General features: G+C 36.8%; 2 protein-coding genes across 4 annotated transcripts in view; one reads left to right on the top strand and one right to left on the bottom strand.

Moving 5' to 3' along the window:
• LOC127832409 (coiled-coil domain-containing protein 63-like) overlaps nt 1–3,752 on the bottom strand; it is a 22,666-nt gene extending 18,914 nt beyond the window's left edge. The window contains exons 1-3 of the mRNA XM_052357870.1: nt 3,615–3,752; nt 3,208–3,402; nt 2,222–2,352 (exon numbers count right to left, since the gene is read on the bottom strand). Of these exons, the coding sequence (XP_052213830.1) occupies nt 2,222–2,352; nt 3,208–3,365 (289 nt within the window). The 5' untranslated portion in view covers nt 3,366–3,402; nt 3,615–3,752. The remainder of the gene's footprint in view (nt 1–2,221; nt 2,353–3,207; nt 3,403–3,614) is intronic.
• Nucleotides 3,689–12,279, top strand: LOC127832413 (uncharacterized). Of its 3 annotated transcripts, none has more exons than XM_052357874.1 (10): nt 3,689–3,785; nt 4,457–4,504; nt 4,771–4,870; nt 5,633–5,739; nt 6,089–6,179; nt 6,825–6,940; nt 7,975–8,208; nt 8,929–9,007; nt 10,456–10,637; nt 11,142–12,279. In XM_052357874.1, the coding sequence occupies exons 2-10, from the start codon at nt 4,476–4,478 to the stop codon at nt 11,215–11,217; spliced, it is 1,014 nt and encodes a 337-aa protein (XP_052213834.1). In that variant the 5' UTR covers nt 3,689–3,785; nt 4,457–4,475; the 3' UTR covers nt 11,218–12,279. The 3 variants fall into 3 exon arrangements, with proteins under 3 accessions (XP_052213834.1, XP_052213836.1, XP_052213835.1); XM_052357876.1 differs by lacking the exon at nt 3,689–3,785 and adding an exon at nt 4,178–4,246; XM_052357875.1 differs by lacking the exon at nt 3,689–3,785 and adding an exon at nt 4,199–4,283.

The raw sequence follows: 12,279 nt of genomic DNA, 5'->3' as shown, positions 1-12,279 counted from the left end.
CTCTGGCAAATATTGAACCTTGCTCTGGCAAATATTGGACCTTGCTCTGGCAAATATTGGACCTTGCTCTGGGAATTATTGAACCTTGCTCTGGCAAATATTGGACCTTGCTCTGGCAAATATTGGACCTTGCTCTGGCAAATATTGGACCTTGCTCTGGCAATTATTGGACCTTGCTCTGGCAAATATTGAACCTTGCTCTGGCAAATATTGGACCTTGCTCTGGGAATTATTGAGCCTTGCTCTAGCAAATATTGGACATTGCTCTGGCAAATATTGGACCTTGCTCTGGCAAATATTGGACCTTGCTCTGGGAATTATTGAACCTTGCTCTGGCAAATATTGGACCTTGCTCTGGCAAATATTGAACCTTGCTCTGGCAAATATTGGACCTTGCTCCGGGAATTATTGAACCTTGCTCTGGGAATTATTGAACCTTGCTCTGGCAAATATTGGACCTTGCTCTGGCAAATATTGGATTTTGCTCTGGCAAATATAAACTTGCTCTGGGAATTATTGAACCTTGCTCTGGGCATTATTGAACCTTGCTCTGGCAAATATTGGACCTTGCTCTGGCAAATATTGGACCTTGCTCTGGCAAATATTGGACCTTGCTCTGGGAATTATTGAACCTTGCTCTGGAAATTATTGAACCTTGCTCTGGCAAATATTGGACCTTGCTCTGGGAATTATTGAACCTTGCTCTGGCAAATATTGGACCTTGCTCTGGCAAATATTGGATTTTGCTCTGGCAAATATTGGACCTTGCTCTGGGAATTATTGAACCTTGCTCTGGCAAATATTGAACCTTGCTCTGGGAATTATTGAACCTTGCTCTGGCTAAAATTGGACCTTGCTCTGGCAAATATTGAACCTTGCTCTGGCAAATATTGAACCTTGCTCTGGCAAATATTGGACCTTGCTCTGGCAAATATTGAACCTTGCTCTGGGCATTATTGAACCTTGCTCTGGGAATTATTGAACCTTGCTCTGGCAAATATTGGACCTTGCTCTGGGAATTATTGAACCTTGCTCTGGCTAAAATTGGACCTTGCTCTGGCAAATATTGGACCTTGCTCTGGCAAATATTGGACCTTGCTCTGGGAATTATTGGACCTTGCTCTGGGAATTATTGAACCTTGCTCTGGGAATTATTGAACCTTGCTCTGGCAAATATTGGACCTTGCTCTGGCAAATATTGAACCTTGCTCTGATAAAACAATGCTCAATACATGTTGTAGACTGTCATTCCAGATTAGCCTGTGTAGTCTGCACATACTTATTGGGGAAAACACTTTACTTTTTAAGGAACTCGTTGACTATTTTAAAACAAAAAAAAACAGTCTAGGTGGAAATTGTCATCCCAGATAAGCCTGAGTAGACATCAAAGGTTAATATGGGACAACATTTTATGCATATGCATAAAATCCTGTTTAAAAGAGAGTGGCTCCAATTTTTGCGTATGAGAACTTAGCATATACAATGAATAATGTTGTAATGACTAATGATCTTACTACATAATGATACTGTAGCATGGTTTAATCTTAATTAGAATAAAAATAAAAATAAACAATTTTTATAGGCATGACATTAAAATCTACATGATTTCAACCTTTTCACAGGATAAGACAGATTGGCAGAGCTTTATTTGTTTATCTACACTTTATATGTCACTTAATGTTATCTTACTAGTATTAAAATTTCGCACATACCTAAAAGTTAAAATATCTGCATTTTTAAGGAAACTGTGGCAAATCATCAGCAGAAGGGAACAATTAATATTATCATGTGAGACTGATCAGGTGGGAAATCAGGTGGGACATCTTTGGAACATCAGACAGACAAGCAACCATACTTGGGCACCAAGCAAAAAAAACAACAGCCCGATAGCAAAGCAGACTCTACTGAGTGGCTATAAAAGCTAGCTTATATAGCAAGTCAGTATAATGTCTCCTTAAAGAAAACCCTGCCATACAAAGATTTAAGGTGCATCATGCCAAAATGGTTCTTATACCATATGCAGAAAATTAAGCCCCTTCACCATTGCTACAAAGTCACCAAAGGTTACGTAGTCTCATTAAGAATAAGAGACAATTAACTTAAGCTCCCAACCATACTGTGCAAATACCCAGACTGGTGCGGGGGGTATGCTGGATGAATTTTGCATAAGACACATTTTGGCATGATGAGGGTGATAGGTACTCAAGGTGAAAGCCCGTACCTTTAGCATCAGCCAGTGTGACGAGGGTGTCTGTATGATCCTCATCCATCACCTGGTTACTGCGACTCTCCGCTAGACGCAGTTCCTTCAGCAATTCCTGCTTCTCAGACTCCAATTGGCCGATCTCACCTCTGAATCAATAATGTATATGACATATTGTGTTGCCTGTTATCTTACACATGAATTGACATTTTTATGGTCATTATTCATCAAAATGCTATTAATCACATGCCATACCCTGTTTCCCATGTAATATAACCATTACGAATATTTTTATCTAACACATGTGTAATATACTTTTTAAGCATTTTCATTGGCTTATTTTTGTTCGATAGACCCATCGCATTTTGTTATTTTGCTGAAATGACGTTGCAACTTCAAATGAGGTCACCAAATGTAAACAACATTTGGAATTTTTCATTATGTTTGTGTAAATGTTTATTTAATTTGCTCATTTAAAGGCATGTGATAAAAACAATCTGACACTTGCTTATAACAAAATTCATTAACTCATTCAATAAAGTATGGTATGATATGACAACTCATGATCCTATCCTATATAGGATCCTATATATATTGATGACCCAATTGTGTTGCCTGCAATCTCAACTCTTGCATATCATGATCAATCCGGACCCTATTCATCTGATTGTTAAATATGAGTCTCGCTCCAGGAAAATTGGGTTTAATGCATGCGAATTGACATCGTTTACAGTTGCTATTGATCAGACTGTTATATATTGATGGTCCTATTGTGTTGCCTGTAAAAATAATATCCTTGAATTGATATTTTGGGGCAAAGTCCCAGATGAGTATGTGCTTATCAGGAACGACACTTTCCACTTTTACAATATTTTTTGTTAAGACGGAAAATGTTGTCTCTGATTAGCCTTTGATGACTGCACAGGCCAATGTGAGATGACACTTTAAGCATATGCATTAAACCCTATTTTCACAGAGCCTGGCCCATATAAAATGTTTCTCACTTTTGTTTACGGATAATGTTCTGGGACTCCTCTGTGTATGCAGCCCGGTCGCCTTCCATGATCCGGTACTGACGCTGCAGCTTGAACAGCTCCTGTTCAGCCAACCCCTCCGTGTCATCATCAATGTTATCCGACCCAGCTGACCTCGGACGTGGCATTTTGTACTCCTTGCTCTTCCTTTTTTGTATTATGAATCTGCGGAAGTGTTTATCAAAATGCTAATACAATATTTGCAAACAGTTTTGCTTTTCAATTACAATTAGCATACAGGTACATATATTTAGAGATCATATAGAATTTTGTAAAGAAAAAAATACAACAGGGCTGGTTAAGTCACTTCAATAAATAAATAATTAACCAATATTTGGTTAACACATAAAAATATACACAAACAAATGTCTTCATACCTTTCATCTACGACGGGCACCTGCTGTTTGGTTTTGTTGTCCTGGAAATGTATACTTCCGGCAAGGGAAGGAATCAATTTGCGACGCGAAGAGTGACCTCCCCTGTCCAAAACGCTTTTGGCTACTGCGCATGCGTTCGTTCTTAGTTAATTGGCCGGCGAAAAAGGAAAGGTTTGTGCTCTTACATTTTTTTAAGTATTTGCATGTTTTAAGTATATGCCGCTTATAAAAACAGAACTTTTCATAAAACAAGACATTTATAAATAAAATTAGAGTTTGTTCATACGATGTTATTCGTTTATAAGATAAATGATCGGGCTCGGAAAATGTCCATTCATTTTGCAGACATTTTTTTATTTCATATCATTAAAATGACGATTGAGATTTCAATACAATGTCGCTGTTTCATAGAGGGGTTAAAGTTGGTACCGTGTCGTCAAACAAATTATTCACATTTTGATAGTTTGTACACAAATCTCTTATAAATCTGCTATATATCACGTAAATATGCACCGATATCCTGGTGACCTTGTGGAAGTAAAGGTGAAGGTTATGTGTGTCATGACATTGTGGAAGTAATTTGGCAAAGATACTTGTGCTTCCTTGTTATTTCACTAGTTTGTCATTCACAAGTAAGTTGCAAATCTGCAAAGTAGGACCAACATTAAGGTTTACATCAATTTGTTTTCTTTCTGCAACCAAAAAGCAGATTTCTGCATATTTATTTTAACTTAAATATTCATTACCAATACCATCATCAGCTTTTATGATCAGATTAACTTTTGCTCGTCAGAAACAGGTCGGATAAACATACATTAAAAATTATATTTTTTATATTTCAGATAGTCAAAACAAGTCACCATGACTAAAATCAACATTGGAATCAATGGGTAATTTTTGTGTGTAAAATAAGAAAAGTATTATCATCAATCTGTTAATTTACATTTTAGAATATGTCTAAAATAAACACTATAAAACATAATGCATCAAAAAAGATTGAATCATTGTTATTAAGTTCATTTTAAATTAAATATACAACATAATTAAAACCTTAAAGCAGGTATCAGTTGGAATAAATTTTATTTTAATATTTGATCATCGTTATCCAATATTGTTCAATTTAAGTTTTTGGCTTATTGGAATTTTTCCAATTCAGGTTTGGGCGTATTGGTCGTCTGACAGCCAGAGCTGCGCTTGAGAAAGGGGAGGTGAATGTTGTGTCCATCAATGACCCTTTCATTTCCCTGGATTACATGGTATGTTTTAACATGTTATATTGAAGAAATAATTTATGCTTCAATGTGCTTTATCAAGCATCAAATTGTGATTTGAATTTATGATTTATATGCATTTTGTTTGGTTAGTTTCTTTTAAAACAATCAATGATGTTTTTTCTTTGAGGACATATTTCAGTATTAGGATTTGCAAAAAAAGTATTTTGATTGTATCCTTGCTCATTAACAACTTGTTTAGGTTTTATAATTACTGGTAAATTTATGCCAAAACATTACTTTTAAGTAGTTTACATTTACTTTTAAGTAGTTCATTAGATATTCACTAGACGCACAGTACAAACGTTGTATATTGACCGACAAACATGGGCTATCTGGAGCTTTTTTAAATTTTTAGCTCGGCTGTTTTCAGATAAAACTCAAGGTATTGTCATAGCCAGCTCGTCGTCTGGCGTCTGCTGTCCGCCATGATAAAACCTTAACACTGGCTCTAAAATCTAAGTGCTTCCACCTACAACTTTGAAACTTCATATGTAGATGCACCTTGATGAGCTCTACACGCCACACCCATTTTTGGGTCAAAGGTCAAGGTCACTTTGACCTAAAACAAAACAAAAAAATTCTGACAAGCTTTCATTTATTCAAAACTGCATCTGCATCGGAGCGTTGGCACCCGTAATGCTGTGCTCTTGTTAAATAATCTGACAAATATTGCTGTACATGAAATGGGTTTCTATTTTACTATGCTGATCTTAGGCTTTACTTTAGTCAGCTTTTCTGTTTCAGGTGTACATGTTTAGATACGACACCACCCACGGCAGATTTAAGGGCACCGTCGAGACCAAGGATGGCAAACTTATCATTAATGGACAGTCCATCACTGTTCACATGGAGTAAGAGGCATCATTGTTATGGTTGTTTTTAAGATTGTATTTTACTTAATTTATTGTATTGGAAATTATATTTCATGCATACCAGGAATTCCACTTGTAATAATTGTTCACCATCTTACCAAGCTGTGTTTTCAAATGAAATAAAATTATTGCTTACACTTTTCATTGGATTATCCCTAGACTATGTTTTATGATAGTTGCAATAAGGTGGGGACACTTTTTGTCTGGACAGTTTTTTTGTTTGTAAGAGACTTCCTTTAAAGGAAAAAAATCCATGAAAGTGTCATGGCTGATTAGCCTGTGCTATTATTTGCAAGTAAATCTGGCTCAATGTAATGTCTTCCCCCAGGAAGGACCCCACTGCTATCCCCTGGGGAGCCGATGGAGCTGAATACGTTGTGGAATCCACAGGTGTCTTCACCACCATCGATAAATGCGAAGTAAGTAAACCTACAAGTTCTAAAGTGGGAGGTGTTTTCTAGGTTAATTGAAGCCTCGCTCTGTAAAAGGGTTTTCTACATGTATACAAAGTGCACAGGCTGATAAGGGAGGACATGTACACAAGATGCACAGGCTGATAAGGGAGGACATGTACACAAGATGCACAGGCTGATAAGGGAGGACATGTACACAAGATGCACAGGCTGATAAGGGAGGACATGTACACAAGATGCACAGGCTGATAAGGGAGGACATGTACACAAGATGCACAGGCTGATAAGGGAGGACATGTACACAAAGTGCACAGGCTGAACAGGGAGGACACTTTCCCCCTAAACTGGACTTAGCTAAGAAGAGACTTTCATTAAACAAAAAATATGATAAAAGCGAAAAATGCCATTTCTGATCAGCCTGTGCGGAATGCTCATATAGTTTTCTATGTGTATACAGCTGAAAAACCACCAAAAAATAATTGTAACCGCCAATTATACAATTTTTTTTTTTTAATAATTGTATAATTGGTGGTTTAAATTTGTTTGATATTGCAGCTGTGTTTGTGAAAGTTTCTAAGTAAAAAAATCTGTAAATGATATAGATTTAATATGAAATAAATTATCACCTAAATATTATCCCGACTTTTCCAGGCCCACTTGAAGGGTGGAGCCAAGAAGGTGATCATCTCCGCCCCCTCAGCCGATGCCCCCATGTTTGTGGTGGGAGTCAATGAGGGAAAGTACAAAAAGACAGACAATGTTGTCAGGTAAGATTGACTAGATGTGAATGTTTACACTATCCTTAATACTCATCTCCCTCTGCAAAAACAGGACTTAATGCATTTGCATTTAGCATCATCTAAGATTTATTAGTGCAGTCTGCGCATTAAGTCCCGTTTTTCAAGAGTGAGGCTTATTTTTATTTTAAAGGTTTTATCTATGCTGGAAGGTAAACATATTGTTATAAAATTGGTATGAAACTCTTATGTTCTGTTGTTGTATAATATAACACAATCACTTAAGTTCCATATTCATTAAGATTAGTTGTTGTTATGGGGCATTTTTGAGATGTCAAATATTACTGAATGTTCACCTCTGTTTTACACATTTAACATCTAATTAACTACAGGACTTTCCTTAGGAAAATTTGACATTTTGGAAAATTGTGTAATAAAAGTCATATTTGATTGGTGACAAAGTAAAAAAGATTGCTCATAACTTCTATACTCACTACTTGTAAATAAAGTTTCACCAAATGTAATTATGTATTTTAACCATTTCCTGCTCAGAAGCCAAGTGAAAATGGCTATATTCAACCAGCGTTAAATCAGGAAAACATGCGAGTAACACTGAATCTGTTGATGTTTAATGCTGTTTGCTGCTTATCCGTATCTTGGGGTTGGAAATGAAATCTCCAACACTTGCATCAGTTTAGACAGGTCTTTAATTTAATAAAATTTTGTAAGGGACTACAATGACAGCAAAGTCGTATCTGAGTGGTTAAGTGTAAACATATTTGCATGGGCTCTTTTTGCAATGGCTCTTGCACCAACAATTGCCCAATGCATGCGCATTAAGTGTTGTTCCATATTAGCCTATGCAGTTCAAGATTAAAATCAATATCAGCATACAGTGCCCTCCCTGATTTGCCTATGGGGGCTGCTAATCAGGGGTGACACTTTAGGCACATGCATTATGCCCAGTTAGTCAAGGTTTTTAAGAAAGATGTTCAAATAACCTTTGCTTTCAAATTCTGTGCATTAAATGTTTCTGCACTGATAACTCTCTATGCTGGTTCAAGCAATGCCTCTTGCACCACCAACTGCCTGGCGCCGCTAGCCAAGGTGATCAACGACAAGTTTGGCATAGTTGAGGGCCTGATGACCACAGTGCATGCCTACACGGCCACTCAGAAGGTGGTAGACGGGCCCAGCATGAAGGACTGGCGCGGGGGCCGTACAGCTGCTCAGAACATCATCCCTTCCTCTACGGGGGCTGCCAAGGCTGTTGGGAAAGTCATTCCAGAACTCAATGGGTGAGCCTCAGATCTAAATCAATAGTCTAAGGGCTAGCAGAAGGAAAAACACCAAATAACTGCTTTAAATTTCGAAATGAAGCATAAATAAACGTCGGCTTTTATTTCATCTTCATTTCCAGCTGTTTAAGTTTACTTGATTAAATATAATATTTAAAGCGCATATATTCTTAGACATTTGATAAATCTCTCTGACTTGTAATATTGTCAAACATGATGTCACCATCAAAATATAGTAAGGGTTTTCATACTGACTGATATAGTTGGTTGATCAATAAGTTATAATAACTCTAATAGAGCAAAGGATTGAGCCATTTTTTATTCAGCTAATAGTACAATAAGTATTATTCATGGAATAAAAAGACAGTTTTTTAATGTTTGATGCCCTGTTGGTAACTTCACTTCTAACTATGTTATACAGCTTATTGGGTACTTCCATTCAATTTACAGAAGGTGTTGGTTGGTATAACATCCATATAAATGTTCGAGGTACCCTTTTTAAAACAGTCAATGTTGAACCTTTAAAAAAGCCTTGTTTTGTGAAAACTGGGCTTAATGCATGTGTCTGACTGCAGACTGCACAGACAACACTTTACACCCATGCATTTAGCCCAGTTTTCACAGAACACAACATAATCTAAGTAAATTAGCATGATTTCCTATAATGTTTCATGAAAACTGATCTAGGTAAGTTAACATGATTTTGCTTTACTGTTTCAGCAAGCTGACAGGCATGGCTTTCCGTGTCCCAGTACAGGATGTGTCTGTTGTGGATCTCACCGTTCGACTGGAGAAGGGGGTAAGTAACTAATGTCTAAGTGGAATAGTTTTCCTTGCATAAGTTGATTACTGAATGAGTCATGTTCAGGGAAAAGTGACCTAACTGTATGTGGGAAGTGTTGTCCCAGATTAGCACGTGTGTGGTTTGGATAGGCTAATCTGGGACAACTTTTCCGCCTACACTGGAGTTTTGTTTAGGAGTCGTTTGAAACATCAAAAACAAAAAGTGTCGTGAAGACTGCACAGTCTTATCTTTTGCTACACCGTATATTTACTGTTCTTGCAATAATATGAGGCACATCTATATCTGCATTCAAGCGAGTGTTTACATTGTCAGAGCTTTCTTAACGAATGGCAAATATTGTATAATATGTTCCAACTTTTTTTATGCCCCAGTAGGGTGGCATATAGCAGTTGAACTGTCAGTCAGTCAGTATGTAAGTCTGTCCGTCCGTCCGAAAACTTTAATGGTCATAACTTTTTCAATATTTAACATAGCAACTTGATATTTGGCATGCATGTGCATCTCATGGAGCTGCACCTTTTGAGTGGTGAAAGGTGAAGGTCAAGGTCATCTTTCAAGGTCAAATGTCTAATATATGGCGTCTGTCCGAAAACTTAAACATTGGCCATAACTTTTTCACTATTGAAGATAGCAACTTGATATTTGGCATGCATGTGTATCTCCTGGAGCTGAACATTTTGAGTGGTGAAAGGTCAAGGTCAAATATTCTGTCCGTCCGAAAACTTCAACAGTGGCCATAACCTTTTTAAATATTGAACATAGCAACTTGATATTTGGCATGCATGTGTATCTCCTGGAGCTGAACATTTTGAGTGGTGAAAGGTCTAGGTCATCCTTCAAGGTCAAAGGTAAAAAAAAATATTTTTTTTTTTATTTCTCCATTCAATCTCTTACTTACTTCTCATTGAGCTGCACATTTTGAGTGGTGAAAGCTCAAGGTCATCCTTCAAGGTCAAAGGTCAAATATATGGCTACAAAGCGGCGCAATAGGGGGCATTGTGTTTCTGACAAACACATCTCTTGTTATACGAAGTGTTACATCGTTACACAGACCCATTTCCCCAGAGCATGGATGATATAGTAAAGTATGCTGTTATTATGTTTGTCTTCTGCTGGGGATAGTAAGTTTTGTTTTCGTATATTCTTGGACAACAATCCTTATTCTACCATAATCTGGGTGTATTCAAGGTCAAGATCAAAGTGGCTGTCAAAATTGCGAATGATACCAGTTGTTCACTTTTCATAATTGAAAAGATAGGTCACAAACTGTTTTTAAATTGTGCAAAAATGGGTCGCAACTCTTTTTTGTGAAAATATGAGTGGCAAACTACTAAAAATGATAAAATTTAGTTGCAAAAGTCTCAAAATTGCAAAAATAAGTTTTAAAAACTCAAAAATGTGGGGAAAAAACAACAGGTGCCACAACTCTGTGTATATTTCAGGCGACCTATGATGAGATCAAGAGTGCAGTCAAGGCAGCCGCCGAGGGTCCCATGAAGGGAATCTTGGCATACACAGAGGAGGATGTCGTATCCTCAGACTTCATTGGCGACTCCAACAGCAGCATCTTCGACGCAAACGCCGGCATTGCCCTTAACAGCAACTTTGTGAAACTTGTGTCCTGGTGAGTTATTCTTTTACAAGGGACATCCTCCCTTGTTAAATATAAACTTCTAAATTTATAGGAAGAAAAATTTCAGCACATCAACAAAAGGAGCATTGCAAATACATCTTGACACAATCTTGCATTTCTAGATATTTGTCTGGATCCAGTTACCTGTAAAATGCTGACTTTATTAAATATAAATGGGCCATGCTCTGTGAAAAAAGGGTTTAATGCATGTGCGTAAAGTGCGGTCGACACAGGCTAATCAGGATTGACACTTTCCGCTTTAATGATATTTTCTGTTTAAAGAAAGTGTCTTCTTAGCAAAAATCAATTTTAGACAGAGAGTGTTGTCCCTGATTAGCAAGTGCAATTGCTAATCTGGGACAATACTTTAGGCACATGCAATAAACCTCCTTTTTATTGAGCATGGCCCAAATAGTTTGAAGACATTTTGCATGGGTCTGTTGGGTAAGCTTTGTTGTTGGTTTCTTGTTAATAATGTCTATCTCTTTTCTGCAGGTATGACAATGAGTACGGATACAGCAACCGAGTTGTAGATCTGATCAAGCATATGGCGAAAGTCGACCATGCCTGAACTGAACAGAAGGTGGACCAGTCCAAGCTGTAGAATGATTCCAGTACAGCTACAGTCGCTTTTTCATCAGAGATTTTGTGTTTTTTGCTTTGAAGTTTAGAATAATGTGTTTTACTTAATTCACATTATATTGAACAAACATTCTAATATGTATCCTTCTAAAAGTATTTGTTTTGATAATAATAATAAATTATAAACTATCACAGCTAGGTTAATTTAAACTATAAAACTGGTTTGCTGTTTGCATTTTTCACCTAATGGACAAGCCCTCGGTTTTGACTTTAGTAAGTGCATCCCCATTGTATATGCATTTTAATAATGTTGTTTTTGTTAAGTCTTTATGAAGTGCTATTTTCCCCCAAGATGAGATTCAAGATAATACTGCTAGAAAAGATCTTTACTTTGGCAGTGTCAAGTCCATCAAATTTTACAACAACAGTTTTGACTGAGTGTGGGAATGATAGTGTATTTTAACCATGTTTTATATACATGTATATTTATGTGCAGGTCTTAATTGACCCTCCCAAGCCAGGTTATAGTGCTAAATCCCAGATGGTGAGTTCATTTCCAGTGAGCAGGGTTTGAAAACCTTTGCTTGCTGACTTGTACTTTACTGTCGGGAACTGTTTTAAAATGTTTTGTATGAGTGTGTTTATGACTGTCACTTACGAATTAATCCTGCTAAAAGATTTTAAACATCTTTTATGTAACATTAAATTGTTCAAGTTAAAAAAAATATTAAGGAATTGTAAATGCATTGTTCATAATAAGAGCTTTGTTGACATGTTGATATTTATATTTTATATAAATTGTATATGAACATTTATTGGTGCCATTTTTAAATGCCCTTTGTTCAATGGGCAAGTCACACATGTTATTGTTTACCCTTTCAAAGTTGAGGATTTATCATAAAAACTTGTTAATGCTGTATGACTGCTGTTATGATTGTTAATGCTGTATGACTGCTGTTACGCTTGTTGTTTAGTTTGATGAAATTGAAATCACTTTCAAAGGTGATCTTCTAGATGCATTTGTGAAGGAAATAAAGATAAGGCAAACCTT

This window comes from Dreissena polymorpha, chromosome 5 (genome assembly GCF_020536995.1).
Source record: "Dreissena polymorpha isolate Duluth1 chromosome 5, UMN_Dpol_1.0, whole genome shotgun sequence".
In the NCBI taxonomy this organism is placed as follows: domain Eukaryota; kingdom Metazoa; phylum Mollusca; class Bivalvia; order Myida; family Dreissenidae; genus Dreissena; species Dreissena polymorpha.
This window is presented reverse-complemented; position numbering and strand designations above follow the sequence as displayed.

Excerpts from the sequence above, each read along its gene's own strand:
- LOC127832413 (XM_052357874.1), top strand. The coding sequence starts at position 4,476 with ATGACTAAAATCAACATTGGAATCAATGG. Across the intron at positions 4,871-5,632 it reads TCATTTCCCTGGATTACATG|GTGTACATGTTTAGATACGA; the intron begins GTATGTTTTAAC and ends TTTCTGTTTCAG. Across the intron at positions 6,180-6,824 it reads CCACCATCGATAAATGCGAA|GCCCACTTGAAGGGTGGAGC; the intron begins GTAAGTAAACCT and ends CGACTTTTCCAG.